At 42.5% G+C, this 22,854-nt stretch overlaps 1 protein-coding gene across 1 annotated transcript in view; it reads right to left on the bottom strand.

Moving 5' to 3' along the window:
- Positions 1 to 16,281, bottom strand: part of SH3BGRL2 (SH3 domain binding glutamate rich protein like 2) — a 52,281-nt gene extending 36,000 nt beyond the window's left edge. Inside the window, exon 1 of the mRNA XM_054980268.1 lies at positions 16,051 to 16,281. Coding sequence (XP_054836243.1) covers positions 16,051 to 16,095 — 45 coding nt within the window. The 5' untranslated portion in view covers positions 16,096 to 16,281. The remainder of the gene's footprint in view (positions 1 to 16,050) is intronic.
- Between the last annotated feature and the right edge of the window lie 6,573 nt (positions 16,282 to 22,854).

The raw sequence follows: 22,854 nt of genomic DNA, 5'->3' as shown, positions 1-22,854 counted from the left end.
TAACCCCCCCAGCGAACAGGTGAGAAGCTCAGCGCACAGAGGGGTGCCCTGGGCCTCGCCCTCCCTGTTTCCTGCCCCGAGGGCCTGCCTGGTGAGACCCTGGCCTCACATTAATGTGGCCCGGCCTGGTGTGCCTTGCGCAGTCCCAGCCGCAGCCCCAGCCCCGCCCCCAAGCTTCCCTGTTTCCTGCTGGAAGGGCCTATTGTGGCCCCAGCCATGGCACGGAGGAAGGGAGCCAGAGTCAGAAGCGGTGGTGGACAGGCAGCCTTGGGGCCTCTCTGCAGTCTGCTGTGCGCCCGCAGCTCCAGGAGCAAGAGGTGGCGACAGTGGTGGCAGCAGCGAGGGCCTCGCAGCCTTTCCCCTCAGCCCCACTGCTCCGGGAGCTGTTAGCGCTGGCGACGTGGGGCTAGCAGCCCTGCCGAGTGGGCGCCTGCATGGCCTCTTGGCTGGCCTGCTGAGCCACCTCTCCTTCCCCTTACGGGGAGCTAGAGGAGGCAGCGGCGGTGGCGGGCGGGTAGCCTCGGGGTGTCTTCGCCGCATGCCCGCAGCTCCAGGAGCCAGAAGCGGCAGCGTGGGGTGAGGGCCTTGCAGCCTTTCCCCTCAGCCCCGCTGCTTCGGGAGCCGGTGGCGGCGTGGGGCTTGCAGCCTTGCAGAGTGGGTGCCCGCATGGCCTCTCAGCTCGCCCACTGACCCACCTCTCCTTTCCTTTATGGGGAGCTAGAGGAGGTGGCGGTGGCGGGCAGGCAGCCTCGGGGCATCTTCGCCACATGCCTGCAGCTCCAGGAGCCAGAAGCGGCGGCGTGGGGTGAGGGCCTCGCAGCCTTTCCCCTCAGCCCTGCTGCTCTGGGAGCCGGCGGCAGTGTGGGGCTTGCGGCCTCAGCAAGCAGGCATCCATATGGCCTCTCAGGTGGCCCGCCGAGCCACCCCTCCTTCTTCTCACAGAGAGCTAGAGGTGGTGGCGGCGGTGGGTGGCCAAGTGTCCTTTCTCCTGTGGCTACAGGAGCCAGAGGAGGCAGCAAAGTTGGGCAAATGGCCAAGATCGAATGGGCAGTTGCATCCTGGCCTCATCTGGCTCTCACAGAAACAACGGTTGGCAGCTCCAGGTAGGGAAATTCCTGAAGATTTGGGAGCTAGAGAGGGTGGAGGTTGAGGATGTCTTCTTCATATTTTCTTTCCCTGTGTCTCTTTTCTCATTACTTCCAATAAAAAATGTCCTCTTTCTGGACCTGTGGATATACAGAGGATAATAAGAGGCAGAGAAGAGATGGCACAGAGAAGAGAAGAAGAACTGGCAGAGCATTTCTTGTAGCCAAGGAGTAGGGGAATGGGAGGAGGATAAAAGAAGACTAAGTAAATAGAGTGACCGTTCATTAAGTCTCCCATTTCCATTACAAAACCCCATTTTGCCAGAGGTTTACAACTGAGCCATAAAAATGTGCTCTAGGCTGCAATTGGGCACACAAGGTCTCAGTTTGGGAGAACAGATTCACCCTTTCAATTTAAAAGAAAAGCTGGTTGCTTTTATTTTCATTCTGTGACACACAGTCTGACAGGAACAGGTGATACCAACAATTAACATGATCCATTTAACAAGGCTCCTATCAATAGGTTAAAGCTGTACATGTGGACTATGTTAAGCAATATATATCACATTTACTAGCATGTTTAACACACAAGCATTATCTGTGATCACTCATAATGCTTGTAGGATACCAAGATTTATTAATTTGTATGCATATATTCAGAGGACCGGTTTACCATGAAGTTGCAATGGAGACACTGAAAAACACATGAGACTGCGAAAAACACCTTTCATCTGACAGCTGTACAACAAGAGTGCTGGACTTTGTTAATTGCAGCAGAAACTCCAGTGCATTAAACTTCAGAAAGAATGAAAAGACAACAGAAGCTTAATTTTATATGAAGGCATGAGGTACTGGAGAGATATAGAATGTACAGCCAGCAAACAAAAATCAAAATTGTGGGGAAAAGAGAATTCTTCATTTTTGACTCTTGTTCTCAAAGAGGAGTTGGACAGTTGAGGACAAATAGAATAGGCATTAGGAATTAGAGGCTGCCCAAACAGACCAAATAAGTGAAAGTGATCTCTAATAAAGAGTGCCCACTGATAGCACCCAATAATGCCTCAAACAATTCAAGTCTTTTAATCAAATGGACTCTGGTTTTAGAAAAGGTGTGCTCAAAACTTGCAAGTTGCTGCTCACAAAAGTAGATTTCTGGCTCACAACACTGCACTGCTGAGAGGGAACATTGGATGCCATAGCGTTCACACTCCAAAGCACCCATTTTCTCCACAGGAACTGATCCCTGAAGTCTGGACATCAGTTGTAATTCCCGGAGATCTCTAAGTGCCACCTGGAGGCTGGCAAACCTAATCAATAAGCAACATTTTAAAAGTATATTTTAACTGAAACTTGAGGAAAAGAGATGGCATAGAAGGGAAAATGAGAGAGCTGCTGATAAAAGCAACACTTTCTACATATCAGTTATCAGATTCAAGATATACACTGAACGGTCCCTATTAGTAGGGCCATATTGACTATCCAAGAAAAGCAATCTGTGCCTCTGTGGCCATAGCAACTGCTTCATTCTAAGCACAAGAGAGATGCTCACTTTTCAAGGCAGATGTTCAATTAGTTTGGAATGCCCTACTCTTTTCAGCATTTGGGGTGTGGGAGGGAGGAAAAGAGTATCAAGCAATATGCTCTCCACTTATAAAAGCACTTTTCTTCAACAGTAAAAGGTTATTTTTTGTAAACAAACCTACAGGACTTCCTACACAAAAGGAACCATATGCAGCCCAATGAGATCAGCAAGAGCAATCTGTGTCTTTAATAAAGAGATGCCACTAAAGAGATTGCTCTTTGGAGCTCTGCGCTCTCTTAAACTAGTAATGCAATCTGTCCATTTCCTACCCCCAAAAAGGTAATGATTTTGCAACTTAAGAACAGGCCAATGAAGCTTTGGGCAGGGCTCTATGAATCATTTCCATGCAGCCTGTAAATGGTTCATAGCCTCTTTTTCTCAAAATGTAAGTGGGGAAAGGCTTTTAGTGAAGCCAACTGAAAAAAGCAAGAAGTCTACACATGTGTACAACAATTATTAAGTCACAAGATGAAGACAAAAGGCAGGTCTATTCCCAGCAAGGCAACCATAAGACACATTGTGTGAAAATGGTACCCATATGTTTTGTTTTCTTCTGATACCTGCAATTTGAACAGATAGATAGAAACTGAAGTGCATTATATGATAGGCCAAAAGACAGACAGGAGTGCTTGAAACGTAAATGAAGATTTTAAGAATAAGAAAAAAACACCCTATTCGCATCTAGAATTACTGGTATACATACAAACCATGTAATTCTCAAGACAGCACTAGAAAAGAAAGTGCCTCTTCTCACCAAAGATCAGTCAAGACAGCATATCTTAACAGACCACGTACTTTGCAATCTGAAATGGATTTTAAGCTGACTACTGACTTAATGACTGTATATACATAATACAGCGTAAGCCTTCCTGGGAAATACCAGCTCTAGCATCAAAAAGGATGCTTCAAATGCAGAAAAAACTGTACTTAAAATGGGACTTGGCTTAGGGGACTACTTGTCCTCCACCCATTATGTAAGCATTCACTTTTTGGCGTCCACTGACTCTTCCCCTAGTGAAATACATTCATCTCCTGTTCTCTGACTTAAGAGGGACACAGCGTTCTTCCTTCAGGGCTGGAAATATACTTAAGTGCTGTCTTTCACCTTCATAGAGGGATAATGAACCTGTTTTACACTCAACATCATCTAAACCCATTCATTTTTGCTTACAGCAAATCCTGTTTTCCACTTTATGACTACAGCTGCAGACCTTGAAACTACTTATATTCCTTTGGTTCTTTTTTTAAAAAACTGAACAGCCCACCTAATGAAGAATTTTAGGTAACTCAGAAGCTTGCATGCCATTTTGCTACACACACAGTTTTATAAAATTTCAGGTAGCTCTAATAAAAGATCGCACATGCCTTTTGTTTTTCCAGTTTGTGAACAAATATGGCTACTTGAAACCTTTCAAAGTATCACTTGTCAGCACAATTACCTCCCTATTCTAAAAAAATCTGAATGGTAGTCAAAGCTAAGTAGTCAAAGCTACTGACTACTTCGAAAATGGTGCATTACTATACTAAAACTAGGTACTGGATAGGATCAAGTGCAAAATTTCCTCTTGTGCAGGAGGAAATGCAATTAAGAAGACCACAGCAACAGCTCGCACTAAGTCAAACTTCTTGTATGCATTTCTTTCTTACTTACAATCTTACAAACATTTCTCCTGGCAAAAAATCTTGCACAACTAATTTCTGGGCACTATAACATTACAAGTGGGGAATCCGTAATGAACTGCGGAGAGTTTCTCATTTTTCCATCCCTGCACTATTTTTTCTGTCCCTCTTCCTGACAACACACATATTGTCACATTTCCATGCCTTCTTCTCTCCCACACACCAACCTACCTTTTAACTGCTCCCCAGCATCAGTTATATTTATTAGTTATTTACTTAATTTATAACATACCTTTCTCCCCAATGGGGACCCAAAGCTACTTACATCATTCTCCTCTCCTCCATTTTATCCCCACCCAACAACCTAGTGAGGTAAGTTAGGCTCAGAATGTGCAACTGGCCCAAGGTCACCCAGGAAGCTTCCACAGCAGAGTGGTGGTTTGAATCTGAGTCCCCCAGACTGAGTTGGAAATTCTAACCACTACCTTACACTGGCTTTTACAGAAAGGCTACTACTTAAGAGTAGCAATTAGATGGGCCTGGGTGCAAGTCACATGGCAGCAAATCACCTGGTGGTTGCTAGTGGGCCTACAGTTGCCAACCTCCAGGGGTTGCTCAAGCTCTCCCAGAATTACAACTGGTCCAGGCCATAGAGAGCAGTTCCCTTGGAGAAAATGGCTGCTTTGCAGGGTGGCACTCTATAGCATTATACCCCACTGAGGCCCCTCCCCAAACCTCACCATCTCTAGATTCCACCCCCAAAATCTCTAGGAACGTCCCAACCCAAAGCCGGCAACCCTAGGTGTGCTTGTCCCCGATGAGCCCTCCCTCAAAAGTGAGGGAAAGGGCCCTGTCCTCTCCTATCTTTTACTGACTGAAACCAAGTCTTGCTTGTTTGTTCATAGCTCCAGTCTCTGGATTTAAAATTTGGCCACATTGATGATATACTGATATAGACATATATTGATGTTGACAGAGGTGTAAGTGCTAGGTTTTGCACAAACCTTTGTGCAAGTCAAACTGTGCTATGTACACTTATGCTTCTGGTTTCACATTACTGAATCCAAGACATTGCCTATTACTGTCGTATTTGATACAGCTAAACACACTTTTTACTGTGTGTTCATTTTATAAATGTCACCATAGAGGTGAGGATACTCATAGCTAGGGTGGTGGAGAGGTTAGCATTTCAGATCAGGATAGGATTGCCAAGTCTTCCAGGGGCCAAACTGGGGGCAGGGCTGGGAGTGGGAGGCAGTGGTGTATTTAGCTCCTGCACGCACACCCCATCACACCAGAAAATGACATCATTTTGTGACGGAGGAGCTGCAGGTTGCATTGAAGCCCAATTCATTAAAAATCACCTGTTGGAGGCTTTTAATGAATTGTGCAGTACAAGCTGCAGCTCCTTCGTTACACCAGAAAATGATGTCATTTTCCAATGCAACAGAGGAGCAGAGGAACACATTGGAAGAGCAGCTTGGACTGTTTACATGAAAGGGAGGCAGAGATTCTGAGAAGGGGGAAGGTGAGCTGTGGGCTGGAATAGAGTCCAAGTAGTGGAATGATGAGGTTGTTTCACACATCAGGTCAAACGTGATGGTGTACATGTGCATATTTCACTATAGGCCAATGTGGCAAGAAGCAGAATTGTGTGTCTCTGGTATGCATACACACAGAATACAAGGAGTGCTGAAGTACATACTTTTAATCTATAATGCATAAATTGCCTGGAGAGAGAGAGAGAGAGAGAGGAGCAGCTGAAGAAACAGAAAAGGGTTTGGCTGAGAAGCACAGAACATGAACCAAGGAAGCCTCAGCTGCCACACTTGCATGCAAAAATGGAGGAGGCAGAGGCCTTAGGGAAAGTGTGTCTAAAGATACAAAAAGAGATTAGAGAGAAAAACAATCTGTGAAGCAATCTTATATAGGCCTAGGGCTGGGACTAAATGCTGTTGGAAAAAAACAAACAGACAGACCTTGAAGAGTGGCCAGTGAGGGGACAGGGAACCAAGGAAGCAGGAAGGTCCAAAAAGGAATATCATATCCCGGTTTGAACTAACCAGCAAAATGTTGCTGTTCGGCTAGATTCCTGCACCTAATTGCAAAAAGAACTAAAACAAAAAAGAGTCCAGTAGCACCTTTAAGACTAACCAACTAACCAGTCTTAAAGGTGCTACTGGACTCTTTTTGTTTTTGCTACTACAGATTAACATGGCTAACTCCTCTGCAAAAAGAACCAAGATATTGTCTGTATTTATTTTTTGTTCCAGTGACTTTAATGACAGAAGAGAAAGAAAAAGAGGAATCTTTCCAGACCAGTTATGAAAGATGGCAGGACGACAAAGGTTTGCTCTCATTAAAAAAAGAGAGAGGGAGATTTGATTTGTTTATGGAGTTGCTCACCTTCGTTAATCAGTTGCTACAGAATTGTTAGTTCCACAGAACAAAGATAAATTCCACTGAACAAAGAAAAGAATGCCATTAATCATTGCTCTTGCACAAGTCATGTTCCCCTTTCAACAGGACAATTAGCTCATCAACTAGCAGCAAACAAAGTACCAGTATTTCTGCATGCCAGAGCAAAAACCATTCAAAAGCTCAGACCCAAAGCACAATCGGCAGACAGCTAACAAGAGTAGGCTGAAGCCCAACAGCAACTTGAAGCACTTAAGATATGCAAACCGTGTCCAGAGCCTGAGGGGTATCTAGCAAGTCAAAACAGAAGATGCCAAGCTGCATATTGTTCCCTCCATGCTTCCAAAAACGGATGACCTAGAACAGCGCACTAATTTGTGTTAAATTCAGAGGTGAAGTATCATATATTTATCATACAAATTTAAACTTCCGCCAATTACTTGAGGGCGAGGGAGGAATGCCTTTGCTCGAGTATGTTCTGCTACTTAACCAGAAGCTGGGGAAAGCCATTCAGATTCTTTGCCATTATTATATTTAGCCTTTTCTTGTTTAAAGAAACAGAAATAATCAAGTTCATATAACCTATTTTAGCACTGAAAAGAAGCAGTGCAAAAATAAATGAGTTGATGCCGCCTGACACTTTAATACAGAGAACTTTGCATGGCAGAGGGCGTTGTAGTTATAAAAGATCTCTTCCCACCACCTTCTATTTGTCAAAGATATGCTTGGTTAGTGCTGTGATTTCTTATAGCACATATACCATGATCAAGAGGTGGAAAAGGGTACCTGGACTCAGTTCCTCCCTTCCACACAGTGCTGCCAGAAAAGAAAGCATCCATTATATTACTGATTTGATGTTGGACCATTGTGCACTTCTGAATGCTGAACAAGCTTAAAAGGAGTTTGCACTCTGATCTAAGGCCATTCATGGGCAAAAGCATTCCCCCCCCATTCTGGAGGGGCAGCCATGTTAGTCCACTGCAGCCAATATAAAAAAGAGACTTGTTGCACTCTGAAGACTAAGGGTGTATCATGGCATAAGTTTTTTTGTGAACCAGTGCCTACTTTATTTGAAGTTCATCTTCTAGGTGCCACAAGATTTTGTTATTTGCCCATACATTGTTGCTCATGCTGGACTGAATCTGAAATTACAACTAAAGGTTCTAGAGGTCAGAAAGAAGAACTATGACCCAAACTAATATTCAACATTAAACCAAAGCTTCTTTCTTAACATTTTGTCATTGCATTGATCTTCTAGTCATGAAAGCAATGATTATAAACTCACTCTTATCATTTAGTAAAGTTTTATTTTCAACAATGCCATCTTAATGAAAAATTTCTACTCCTGTTAAAAAGTGTTCTAGTAATTTAAATGGCACATACAAATCCATACTGACAAAGAACTACAAGCACAGAATGGTTGCAACCAAGAGTTTATTTTTTTTTACTCGTATCTCACTTTTCTCCACATATAAACACATCACAGTATCAGCTACAAAGAGCTTGTCCTGGATCCCTTTGGCTATTGCCCTTTTGGCTTGTGCCTCTGGCTCCACTGAGGCTAAATTCCTGAGGAGAAACCCCGTTCTCATGCATCTGACACAAAGATGTTCTCAGCCTTCCTTTCTTTTTTTGTAGTTTTTTTGGAAGGGAGCCCTTGAAGAGCTGTAGGCCAGTAGAAAAGCACAAGATTAATGTATAAGGTATCTCAAATTCTATCTCCAGCTATGGTCTGACAGGTTCAAAAACTAGATCGCCCATATCTGAATAAGTGAGCTGTGACACATGAAAGCTCATATCCTACCACAAATTTTGTTACTCTTATAGGAGCTACTGTACTCTTGCTCTTTTCTAGATCACCCACAGGCCTGTATCTTGGGAGTAGAGTGGGATAGCCAGTATGCTAGGCATATGAGCCAATATTTATGTTTATTTACATTATTTATAGTCCACCCTTCTGGCTGAAACTCAAGGCGGATATCACAGTGTAAGTCCATACAATCAACAGGCAATGTAAAAGGATTAAGATTTCAGAAATCTGGAACAAAGCTGAAACAGAGTAGAAGTATTAACATGACGTTAAACAATGCAGAAATTGTCATAGAAGAGCAATAATATAGCAACAGATAGTAGATAGGATACGCAGTAGTATAGTCCACAATCCCTTTCCCTTCACTAAAACATCTTTCTGAACCATTTCATTATTGTATAGCCCTATTAATTGTGTAAAAATGACTTCCTGAATAATTCAGTTTTGCATCATTTGTGGAAAGCCAAGAAGAGACTGGGAGCTCTCCTGACCTCATGAGGCAGGCCATTCCATAAGGAGGGCACCACAACAGAGAACACACATGTACAGGCAGTGGTTGATTTTGCCCATTTGCAGAGTAGCACCTGCCAGAAGGCCCTGCTCATATGACATGAAGAGCTTTGTACATGATAGCCAATACTTCGAACTGAACCTAGTAACTGAAATAGCCACAGCTTTTACTGAATAGCATTAAGTGTAGAGAGGAATCAGGACCACCATCTTCTGTTCTTGCAGAGACTCTGCCTCTTTGAAAGCTGCATGACAGACAGAAGAGCAACAGGTGCAGCTTGTCAGGCAAAGCTCTCCTGTTTACTGTCTGTCATGTACTGTAGAAAGGCACTGGAGCCCTTGACAACCTGACAAAGGAATAGCTGACTTCAACTTGCTGCTATAGTCCTTACAAGCTGTGGACATGTTCTTCCTTTCTTCTCTTTTTGTTAACTGGTTGCCTGTAGGAAAACAAAGAAAGAAGATGATTTTCTAATGGGAACCACTTGTTATCAACTTGGAATGGTGGTTAGGTGTTTATTAGTGAGTGAATAAAACTGGGGAAGGGTGCTATCCTGTAGGTGTTGTTCCATCTAAGTCCCTCAGTCTAGTTCTACACTTTTCAATAGTAATGCCCTGAATTTCTACATTCGGAGTGTCACTGAGGCAACAATACTCACCTTTCTGTTGTAGAAAATTGCACTGCAACTCAACGTTCAGTTGGCTTGTTCTGTTGCATGCACTTTGGCTGTGAGCCTACAAGTAAGAATGAGTCATATGTGTTTGGTCAGAAGTGGCAGCAGGTGCAAGAAAATACACTAACAATGACAGCTGTGCACTGTCGCTACCAGGGCAAGATAGGAAGTATCTACATTGTGGGTTTTATGGCCTACAGGTGTCTCCTTTCTGTACAGGTTGTTGTTCTTCTGTTGCTCTCTGCACAGTGGATCCTGCTACAACCTGTTAGTAAGGGAGGGTTGTTCAACAGAGAGCACACTTAGGTCGTACTGCAGAAAAGTGTGCGGAGAAACTCTTTGTAGAAAGAATGTTTGAGGTCTCCACACACCCATCACTTTACTTGGGTGATTCAGGCAGGCAGGTGAAAGAAGAGATGATTTTTGGCTTTATGACTTACCAGTGTGGAATATTTGTCCTTTTGGTTCTTCTTGCAGGACTGGGGACAGCTTTCCTGGTAGGTGCTTCAGCAAACATGGAAATATCCTTAGAAAATCAGCATTATGCCATTCCTCTGGTCTTCATTTATTTTTGGTCTCCTTGGAAGTTGGAATAAGGAACAAAGTGATGGGGCACCATGCAGTGTATCTTGAGACGCAATCTGTGTTCCTTGGTAGGGTTTCTATATTCCAGGAAGTGTGCTAAGATTTGCTGCAGAGTTAACCAGAAGTTTATCCCCTGCTGTGGTTGTAGGGCAAAGAGGAAGGAAATACACTATTATCCAGGACTGTTAATTTATTCCAAAGCAAAATGTCAAATCCAAGTGTATGGGAAAGAGAACAACCTTTAGCTGGCCCAGGCATCTGCATTCAGATGAGGCAGTAAGCTGAATTTTGAGAGAAGGCTTTTCAAACCAGGAAGCTTTCCATTGCATTCTATGCATAAGGGTAAAAAAGGGACGGGAAGGACAGATGGAGCCTGCTGGCACAGTAAACAAGCTTGTTTGTGCCCACCACATACAGAGGTTTGTAGTGACATCTGAATGTGGCTGCAATTTACAGCCCTATTCTGTTTTAACTGAAAATGAAACAGTTTTAAGTTCTGTTGCTTAAACAAGTTGTGAATTTGCCATAATAAAACATATAAGCCAAACCAAACAGGAATTCGAGGGAGAGGGAGAACCTATCAGGATAGCCCAAGTGAGTTCATCAGAAGCTAAGTAGGGTTGGCCTTGGTTAGTAATTGGAGACCTCCAGTGAAGACCAGGGTTGCAGAAGCAGGCAATGGCAAACCACCTCTGTTAGTCTCTTGCCATGAAAATCCCATCAGGCGGGGGTGGTGGTGGTTGCCATGTCAGCTATGACTTGAGAGCACGTACAAAACACTGTGCTTCCTTCTGTCTGTCAGATTAAAGAAAATACTTGAAAGCATACTCAAAACTTAAAGGAAGTCACATTAAGTATCAGGAGGGTAGCCATCTTGGTCTACAGGAGAACAGCAAGATTTGAGTCCAATAGAACCTTGAAGACCAACAAGATTCTCTGGGTATAAGCTTATAAGAGTCAAAGCTTTCCATTGCACTCTGTGCACCTGATGAAGGGAGTGTTGACTCTCAAAAGCTTCTATCCTGAAAATCTTGTTCAAATTATTACTGGATTCAAATCTTGCTATTCATCATCATCATCATCATCATCATCATCATCATCATCATCATTATGTATTACATTTCTAACCCGCCCTTCCCGCAAGCAGGCTCAGGGCGAGATACAACAGTTATAAAAATACAATATAAATATTAAAAACAATTTATAAAACAAAAGTTCATCATAAAATCAACAAACAGATAATAACTGTCCCAAGATGGGGTCAATTCCAGATTCCTGACCATCAGCATACAGGGAGAGGGAAACAGATAATGTACTGCAACCCATATGTGGGTCAGCTAACGAATGGGCACTACATAGCCCCATGCTGTACCCATACGTCGGGCAGCCGGCTGGTGGACACTGTATAACCCCACACTTAGAAGGAGACTGGTGGGAGGCTCAGTGAGGATCTCATGCTGGCCTCAATCATACGCTCGGTGGAACATCTCCGTCTTACAGGCTCACCGAAATGATAGAAGATCCTGACAGGGCCAGGTGTCCTCAGACAGAAAGTTCCATGAGGCTGGGGCCAGGACCGAAAAGGCCAACCAAGCCTCTCTGGGGCCAGGGACCATCACCAGATGTTTTCCAGCTGATCGGAGCATTCTCTGGGGCACATACAGGAAGAGGCAGTCCCTCAGGCATGCTGGTCCCAGCCCATAAGTATTTGACTGACATTTGTACAGAACTCAAAGCTGGTATTTTGAGCACAATCTGCTATGAAGCCTGCTCCATGGTCATTCACAGTCTCTGAGAACAGAAGAAAAGCCCTGCTGGATCAGACCAGTGGTTTATCCACTCCAGCACCCTGTTTTGTACAGTGGCCAACAAGTTGTCCTGAACGGCCAACAAACAAGGCATAGAAGTACAAGCCTTCCTCTAATATTGCCTGCTAACACTGGCATTCACTTTGAGTATGGAGGTTTCCTTTAGTCAATGTAGCTGGTAGCCACTGATGGTGGACCTAGCCTCCATGAACTGGTATGATTTCTAAAATCATCCATGCTCGTGACCATAACTATGTCCTATGGAAGTGAATTCCATAATTTAGCTACTAAGCTGAAACAAATGTTGGATACACAGCAACTGCCTTATTTTTTAGCTTAGCTACATAACATGGTGCTACGCATCCACACAACATTAACTTCCAAAATTTGCAGCCTCTGCAGAAATACTAGGAACCTTCACCTAGTCCGCATGTTGGATCAATACAGTACCTCGACTCACAATAAATAATTCTGCGACTTTTCCACAGATGACATAATAATACTTAGAAGGCAAAACACTCTTATCCTAGTCACAGTTGACCTGGATTAGCAATTTATCAGTAACAAAAAAAGCACATGCAGAATTACCATTGGCAAATAGAATGGTTATTTTACTGCTGACAAAAGTGAATTAACTGGCCCAGTATTTTCAAATATGGTAAAATATTCGTCACAATATATAACATAAAAACCTTTAATATTGAAGCTAATTTGCAAGAATAAATCCATTCACTGCTATTGTGAAACAATGAAATTAAATTTTAAGCTGATTATAATGAATTTTATTATTATTTCTAAAATGTTATATAAGCCTCATATAAATGGGAACGGGTCCAGTAGCATCTTAAAGACCAATTAAATTTCCCTTTGTCAGAAGGGTGCTCTGACTCTTAAAAGCTCATACCCTGGAAATCTAGTCGTTCTTTAAGGTGCTACTGGATCCACTACAGACCAACATGGCTACCCACCTGTTAAAAATGAAAAGTCAGTTTAGTAATGCCAAGAGTTAGAAGAGGTGGCCAAAAGGAAAAGATTTCCTCTGTTGCTAAATTTGCCCCTGACAGCTATGGGACTAGGGGACAAGCAGCCCTCCCTCCTATCCTTGCTAACAATTGCCACCATGATGAAATAAAAAGGTGGGCTGTCACCTATACTGCATCATTCTTGGCCTCATGGAATGTTCAATAATACCCGACACAGTCAAGTAATAGGAAGTCAACTAAGCAATATCTGATCAGTGAACTGACCTATGAGCCAAAGCTGACTGAAATCTGCTTCCCTGCGATATTAATATGAAAACGTGTGTGTGCACATGTGTTATCCACGCAAAAAGGGAAGCACACTTGCTGCCCACGAGGATGGTTGACTTGCAGTAAGTATCATGGATTTCAATTAAAAATCCAAACAGATCTGTGCAGGATCAGACCTGGAACTATCCATCCCTCACTACTGTTTACCTGGTATCTCACAAACCCACAGTTTGTAAATATGTGACAAAGATTAACCATTTTGGCACTGCATTACTACAATGTAAAATGACTGCCAAGAACTGACTCACAGTTAAAATGGAAAGCAAAGCTCCTATTATAAGTGCTCAATGACTGTGTATTGTGTGAATTCTAAACAGATTCTCTATTTACTCAGTGGGCTCCTGAAATGGATAATTAGTTGTTATTGGCTGCTAGAATGCTGCTACTGAACCCTGCATATACTACATGCCAAACTGTATCAATTTAGCATGTCAGTTCGGTTTTCATTTTGTGAATGAATGCAAAAACTGCATTGCTAATAGTGCTCTGTGTATATGGTGTAAATATTCCAAGGGAAGTAGAAAGTAATGGGTCTAGAGCCAAAGGTGCTTTTGTATAAGCAAAAGTGGCCTGTGACTTTTCCACTCAAGCTGTATCCCCACCCCACATTGTTCTCAAAGATTCAATGACCCTCCATAGAAAAGTGATGCTGAAGGAGAGGTGAAGATGACAGTAGAAGCACTGAAAATATATTCTAAAAGTGGAACTCCATTCACAATTCTTTGGATTCAATTCCATAAGGGTTTTTTAAATACTAAATACAAAGGTCACTTCCTCTATAAGTAATAACCATTATAACATAGCCCACTGATCTCATTAAGAGCACATTTAGATCAACATTTGCATTTAAAATGCCTTCACAGAAAAATTAATTGCCATTTGTAGAAGTCTCAGATCACCTGCAAATTTAATTTTACCAAGAGAATGCTATAGGGATTTTATTTGGTTATTTGTTTATATAAACATGGCTATACGCTGTTTTTCAATGCAACGGTTCTCAGTTCAGGAAACAATTAAAGCATATTAAATTACAATTCAGTATTTTGAAAAAAAAAACATTCAGATAAGACACAAGCAAAGCAACAGGTGATCCAGAAAATACAAAAGACAACTTTAAATACAGGTTGCCTTTGTGAAGAAAAAGAAGCCTAAAGCAGACAGGATCTCATCTCTTATAAGGTTCCAACAGTGAGCTCATCCCACAACGTGCAGCCATTTCAGAGAAAAGAATGCAGTGGCCAACAGATTAATAGTAGGACTTGGCAGCACAGATTAGCCCGATCTTGTCAGATCTTTGAAACTAAGCAGGGTTGGCCCTGGTTAGTACTTGGATGGGAGAACACTAAGGATGCGCGGTGCCTCTAGGCAGAGAGGCAGGCAATGGCTAAAAACCCACTTAGGTCCATCTCTTGCCTTGAAAAAACCCTATGAAGTTGGTTGTGAGTTGACAGCATGTAGCTAGCCATCAAAGTAACCTAACTGACACCACAAGAACTTTAACTAAGACCTAGTTTGGTGTAGTGGTTAAGAGCAGCAGGACTCTAATCTTGAGAACTGAGTTTGATTCCCCACTCCTTCACTTGAAGCCAGCTGGATAATCTTGGGTTAGTCACAGCTCTTCCAGCGCTCTCTCAGCCCCACCCACCTCACAGGGTGATTGTTGAGGGGATAATAACAACATACTTTGTAAACCACCCTGAGTGTTGTCCTGAAGGGCAGTATATAAATGTTGTTATAATTATTATTTAAAGATTATCTTGAATCTCTAATGATATGTTGAATTTAGTCTGGAAGCATATAGGCAAACCATGGGATTTTTTTTTCGCAGTGTTCCTCTTATAATGTTTATTGCTTAACGCGAAAACATTTTTGACTGACATATTTCCCGATTCTGTACACGTTTATTTACAAGTACGTCTCAGAGATCCGGATGACATTTACACCCAACGTCCGTGCGAGCACGACTGCAGTCTAACTATACGGTCGCACATAAGCACATTTAATCATTTCCCAAGTATTCGGGAGCAGCGTTTGCCTGTTTAAAAAAGATAAATAAACTGATCGTCACAAATGACTACGTGTTGATTTTGTAATGCTTTTAGCCATTCAGATGTCGCCAGAAAAATCAGCAACGCGACCCTTATTCTGGCGCACCTGACATTTTAAACGCTGCAGACCACAGACGAGGCATTTCCTCCTCTCCCTTCGGGGCTAAAGAAGGCGCGCCAGAGGTAGAGCTCGCTGTCCATGACATTAGTTGCAACAACAGGATTAGTAACCTGCATTCCAGCCCAGCTCAACCGTTTGCGCATGGAGAACAACAACAACAATAATAATGCCGGCCAATGAGCCACACAAAGGGAAGAAATAAGAAAACATTTACCATGTACCTCGTTCTTCCAATAAACGCACGACAGCCCCACCCTTCGCTTTACCAATCTCTGATGGACCAGAATCTCCCCCGCTTTAAAAACAAACAAACCCTGAATTCGTCGCTTCATCCTGAATACTTGCAGTTCCCGTCCAGCCAGCGACGGCTTCTGCGTGTCCCGGCGGAGACCTCCGCTCACGCATCTCTTCGTGGGTCTCTCCCCGGGGATGCCGCACTTCCCCGTTCTTCCTTCCCTCTCTCCTTCGTTTGCACTCACCGTAACGGAGCACGAGGAAGACGCGATGAACACCCGAATGACCATCCTGCTTTTCTTCCTTCCTCTCCCTGCTACATTCGCTCTGCAGGAGCTCCCGGGGCGTCGCTGGACCTCGCGCTCCTGCAGGCTTCCTCGTGTGGCGTCAAGCAAGAGGAGCGACGCGCTTTGGCTTCCACACCAACAAGCCCGCTCGCTTCCACTACTCAACGGTACCAAAGCTACACACCAATAAGGCGGCTCTGGCTCCAGCAAACTGCAGGAGCTCCAAGATAACGCCAGGGAGGGAAGGGCGCGCGGGGATGTCTGGGAATTGTAGTGCTACGGGCGCTGTCGTTGAATGAAATTGCAACGCTCCAAACCAAACACCATTAGAAAGAGACTGTTCGTCTGGGTGTACAGGAGAGATAACGGGGGGAGGGGGGGGAGACTCAGGCTTGTAAGTGTGGAGACAGGCGCAAAATAGGGAGTGCTAGCTCTCATTGGTTTAAGGATATCCAAGTGCTAGTATCCTTCAGTACTTTATCGTCAGACTGCTCGAAGCTAGAAGCGTTTTTGGTAGACCCACCGAGCCCTTTTAAAAAAAATAAAAGAATTCTGGGTAGCCGTACTGTGGTCTGCACCATAACGATACTTGGACTGAACTAGATAAGATGCCAGAAGCTTTGACTAGGGGGCCTGCAAGCAAATCCGTTTCCCTATAGATCTACTATGCTTCACTGAAGAGGGGGAAAGACAGGTACCAGTAGGGTTGTCAGCTCCAAGTTGGGAAATTCCTGGGGATCTGGAGGGTGAAACCTGGAGAAAGTGGGGTTTGGGGAGAGCAAAGACCTTGGTATGGCATAATTCCATTGAGTCCACCCCCCCCCCAAAGTAGCCATTTTTTCCAGGTGGACTTATCTCTGTGGCCTGGAAACCAGTTGTAATTCCGGGAGATCTCCAGCCACTACCTGGAGGCTGGCAACCCTAGGTACCAGATCGTCCCCTTTGAATTTAACAAACAAGCAAACGTAGAAGGCTGATAATGGATCTTCTTGTGCTATCATTTAGCCTTTATGTTCTTAAACAAGAATACACACGTAAGACTATTTAACACAGGTAGTTGGATGTTAACTGCAGATTCCTTAGTGTATGTTCCCGTTTTGTAAGTTTAAAACACATTGGCGCTCTATGAACCAACTGACCCACTCCCATCTATGTGACACTCTTTCTACATAACACAAAAGGCTGACCGTTCTTCAAGGACAAATTAGTTCAATTCACCCTTTAAGTGGAAGTTGTTCCATTGAAATCAATGGGGAATTCAGTTTTTATATTTTTGGCATAATATATTTAGACCAGGAGATTGATTGCAATTGTAATAAATAAAAGTGAAATGGTACAGTTTTTAAGACAGCTCCTGTAGAGTTTATTTGATTGCCTTTTCAATTTTATAAGAATAAAGTCAATACGGTAGAAAACTTAATTTAAATTATCTTTGGGTTCATAGTGTGTCCAACTTTGGATCTCTCTGTTTTTCCAGTGTAGATGACACTGGACCAGTGTTTGAATTACAGGGGAGGCCAGGTGGCCAGTCTACTTACCTTCTGTGAGGAGACCTCTTAGCTACTGATTTAGAAGGGTGTAGGAATACCTTTATTGAAGAGCTGCCGTGCCGCTTTCCCAATCTCTCTCCTCTGCTTTTCTGTGGTAGTCTAAAACTCCAGATCTCATAATTTTGTTCATTCTATGCATCATCACCTTATATTATGTCACCAAGCAGGGTCTCATTTTTTGCCAGCTAGCTGTCTGCCTGCCCTTCTCACACACTTTGGTTATATACCTTTCAATAAGAATCTCTTGCCATGTCCATGAGTCCCCCTTATCTGAAGCACTTACTATGGACACTGGCTGAAGCAATTTTATAGCCAAATGGAGAGTGGCTCATTAATTGCTTTAAAACTTCCCTTTTGATTGGGGCAAATTTTTCATCCAAACAAAATGGGTCTCATACCCAAAGGGGGACAGTGCATAGTTTTGAACTCCAGCAGGGGGAATAAGCAGGAGAAGGCTGAAAGCCAACCCAAATAACCATCAGGAATGTCATATGGAAGACTAGATTCTGACTATTGGGGCTGGAGCTTTTGCTAAGGAAGGAGGGTAGAACTTCTGCCCAAGAAGAAATATTGAAGCAACACCGAGAACAGGGAGAAGGGCATTAGTAACAGACCTGAAAGTTGCCAGACTCATCAAAAATTTTCAAGGAGATGCTAAGCTGGGATTCATTTTCAGGTTGAAAAGTACAAAGAAGCAAAAGTACAAAAAAGGTACAAATATTAACAATATTTATATCAGCATGAGTTTTCACAAGTCACAGCTTACTTCTTCAAATGTACAGAAGTCTACATTCCACTAGACTTGGTTAAATACACAGCAGAAGAGATGTTGAGCGTGTTATAAAGAGAAGCTGATGTAAAACAAGATCCAACAGAAAACAACTGGATTTTACTGTGTGAAATGGGAAAATCCAGTAGCAAATGCTCATTAAATTGCATTGAAATTGAATTGGAAGTGCATTATTCAGTTTGTGTGAAAGCAATCAAATCTAATGTAGGACCAAATGAGGTACATTGTTTTGAATTTCAGGCTCTAATTCAGCTGTCTCCTACACATGAAGCTCTTTTGAAGTTAAAAAATGACAGTTAAATCACTCAGTCTGTCTTGGGAGGTTCAGAAACAATGTAGAGAAACATTTTAACCTACCAGGAAATACTCTTACTCTTCCTTCAGCCTGTTTAGTTTTGATTTTCCCTGGCCACAATTATAAAACAATGTGATGATTAAGTTTTAGTTGTTGAGATTCTGAACACCCAACTTTATGAATGCTGGTCTCCAAGTCATGATACAAAAATAGTTATCAATCATTAGAGGTCTATAAACTGCACATCAACATCACCTTACAGAACATTTCCCTTGGAAAAGGGTCCATCAGACTGCCAGTCAATCTAGCCCTGTACAGTCTACTCTCCAACAGGGAATCAGGAAATGGATCTTTCTGAGACCTGGTGCTAGAGATTCTCCTACTCCAATCATACCATTTACTGAGAACCAAACTGACAGAAGAAGAGAAAGGTCTCTGAACTAGACAAGGGCATGAACCACATTACGAACGCAAAAAACCCACGAACCGCCCAATCGTCCGTTCGCGATCCAGCAGTTTGTGAGTGTCCATGGCCAACGAGCCAGCATTCGTAAGAGGCCCAGTTCATTGCGTTCTTCCGCTGTTCGTGAAGACAGACAGTCAGGCACCATCAATCAATTCCCTTGGAAACGGAGCCGGGGTCTCAGATTGGTGAGGGTATAACTCCAAGATCCCTATTGCAATCTTGACCAAATTTGGCTGCTGGCTGGAGGAGAGCCTGCTAAACACTCCCTGTGAATATGGGCTCTCTAAGTCCAACGGGGGCCATTCTGAGCCCCACGAACCATGAACCACAAACAGGTTCGTCAACGGGAAAAGTTTGTCGCGGTTCGTTAGTTCGGGTTCGGCGGCAGCACCAAACCATGAACTGTGGGTTCGGTTTTTTTTTTGTTCGTGCCCATGTCTACTCTGAACTCAGATCTGCCCCCAACCACATGGAAAGCAAGGGATGGGGTACAATTTAAAGTGTAAAAGGCACAGGTGTGAGGAATGCTGATCCCTTTTTCTGCCACCTGGCCTTTCCTCCAGCTTCTCTTCATACTGGAAACAACAACTGTAGGGAGATGAAGGACATTAAAGCAATGGGAAGGAAAGTTCTAGCACCTTTGTCCACATTGGGTGGAACCGTGGCTCAGTGGTAGAGCTTCTGCGTGGCATGAAAAAGGCCTTGAGTTTAATCCTTGACATCTCCAGTTAAAAGGGTCAAGAAATAGGCAATATGGAAGGCCTTTGCTAGAGACCCTGCAGAGCCACTGCCAGTCTGTAGACAATACTGACTTTGATGGGACCAAATGATCTGTTTGGTATAAGGTGGCTTCATTTGCTGATTTGTTGTCCCTTTGCTACTTTTAATGGCTTGCTTTATTTCTTTGTTCAATCTATACTTTTTTATGTGTACAATTTGAGGGGGGAAATGCCCAATTAAAGAAAGTTGCATAGTCATCCAATTCTAATAATTTCGTTTTCTCCTAATGTATGTTTTTACTGCTGATAGGACTCATGATATTTTTGTATGCGTGTGGGGAAAGCAATTGGCTTGAAAGGTTGTATTTAGAGTTTGATATACTAGATTAGAACTGTAAGCTAGTTATATAATGAGATTAATCCGAGACTGGAAAATTGTGCAACTCTTTTCAGTTTTCTGTATATTAGTAGCCACATGGTTTTTTGTGAGGAAAAGGAATAAGGGGTCACATCATCTTCAGCTAGAACACTGGACCTAATTTTTCTCCATATAAGAAAGAACAGTCTCTCTCTCTCTCTCTCTCTCTCTCTCTCTCTCTCTCTCTCTCGTTGTTTCAAAGATTTACAACAGTAACATGATGTTCCTTCAGAAAAAGAATCCAGTGTTTTCCACCTCAGAAGCAACCATCGAACTAAAAGGCTGGAAGTTTGTCAGATGTATCTTTTACAGCATAATATTTTGTGACATTTGCTTTTCCACAGAATCCCCCATGTTAACCAATTTAAAAAGAATGATGGACTTGGTATAGATCTGAGAGAACTTACATGGTTATATGGTCTATTCCTGTTTTTGTGAGGTCCAAAACCATACAGCCATCTCCCTATTTAGAATCTACAAAATGCTTTACAGTCCTTCTGTAATGTTTACATCAAACACTATGAAAGATGGTGCTATCTTCCCATTTTATAGATGGAGAACTGAGGAAAAGAGCACAGCCCTGGATGCTGTTTTTCAGATTTCCAGTTTGGTGTTTCTAGCACACAGCAGGGAATGTGAGAATTTAACCAGGGAAATGAAGATATTTTCCACTTATATACCTATGTAGCATTGGATTCCCAACTTTGAGTTGGGAAATTCTTAGAGATTTGGGCATGGAGCCTGAGAAGGGCAGAGTTTGGGAAGCAGAGGGAGCTCAGCAGGGATATGATGCCATAGAGTTTACCCTCCAAAAATGCCATTTTCTCCAGGGGCACTGATCTCTGTAGTCTGTAGATCAGTTTAATTCTGGAAAAACTCCAGCCACCACCTGGAGGCTGGCAACATGAATTTACACTGACTGTACTGAACTGTATGGGGATGAGTGGGGGAATGGGAAGCCAGATAAAGTCTCCCCTGTACAAATTATCAGCTCTCTCATTAATTATATGAACAGGCTATACATGCATAATTACTACAGTCAATTACTACAGGTTATGAGAATTTTCTGGCTTCTCTACGCACTAACTTGGAGGGGACAGCTCTGCCTCTGCCCTCCTGTGGATGTGTGGCTTCTGACTAGGTCAAATGTGGTTCAGATCAGTGCATAATCCACAAAAAAACAGCTGGCCTTAGGAGAGGCAGTCCTTATCAACTGTTAGGCAATCTGCGAGCCAGCTATCAATGCTATGATCCTTATTTAACTATATTTAACATTTCAAAAAGTATTACCAAATCATTTAAAATCCATATATGGACTGTAGTAGAGATGGTTGGAATATTAACACTATTTTCTTTCATCAACATACAGAAGAATAAACATACAGACATATCTGGCCTGTTTGATTCTTTCAGCCCCCCAGACCCCATTATCATTTCTTGGCACAAATTGCATATTCCTTAAAACCCTTCAATTCTGCTGTTGTCTAGATACATCCAACAAATCTGATAATGTGTTTTATAAGGGCATGTGTCTGGCTGCTTTTTTACTTTTTTCATTTGTTTATTTAACTTATTTCTATCCTATCACATCTTCTTACTCATAATGGCTAACAATGCAACAAACAGCCTGTGAGGACACAAATTATACAACATTAAAACAGATTAAAATACAGAGATTACCAATTAAAAAGGACTAAGAATTTAATTCACACAGACTTCACTTTTACATGTGTGAACTACCAAGACATAGACACATGATTTGCCATAAACATAGAAAAACTGTCTCTCTCGAGAAGTTTTTTTTAAATCTAGCATGTTTAGATAAGAATCTAATAGCAAAGAATTGATCCTGATTTTGCCATTTTTACATCTAAAAATCATTGTAAAGCTAAGTTTTTATTCTTGTGTCACCATATGTCTGAATCTCTTCCCTATTTTTTCTAAAGTCAGCTATTTGTTTTCTTAAGACTATTTGTGAGTTTTGCCTTAAGTATTTAAGAGCTTTGCCCTTGACACATATAAATCTCATCCTGCAAAGTTCCTCATCAGGTCCTGAAAGGAAGGCAACAGATGTCAAGCTGAACTCAGCCACTGTGCCGCTACCATACTAACAATCATCTTAACCACCATAGACCAGAGGGGGTAAATTTAGACTTCTTAACCTATAAAAGCTTTCATGTCAAGCTTGTTATAGTTCTGAACAACCAGCTATGATTTGAACAGGATATGACATTAGCCTCGTTACAACTTGAGCAATATTGAAGAAAGGATGGCTATGCTAAGTTTAAAAGGCTAGTGTTAAAAAAGAAAAATGTGCCTAGACTTCTAATCAGTTTGGGTCTCCTTTGTGTTAGACATAGCATTAACTTACCTGTAGTAAAATTGTGGCAGGTACTCTTGAGAGAGACCCTGTTGAGAAAGCTGGTGAACATGTTCCTGTGTCTTAGAAGTCAGCCAAAGTCTAAGAAGGATGTTGGCTCACCTAGATCAGCTTCTGAATGAAACATGGATTAGCTGAGGTATA

This window comes from Eublepharis macularius, chromosome 1 (assembly GCF_028583425.1).
Source record: "Eublepharis macularius isolate TG4126 chromosome 1, MPM_Emac_v1.0, whole genome shotgun sequence".
In the NCBI taxonomy this organism is placed as follows: domain Eukaryota; kingdom Metazoa; phylum Chordata; class Lepidosauria; order Squamata; family Eublepharidae; genus Eublepharis; species Eublepharis macularius.
The sequence above is the reverse complement of the archived record's forward strand: the minus strand, read 5'-3'. Positions and strand labels throughout refer to the sequence as shown.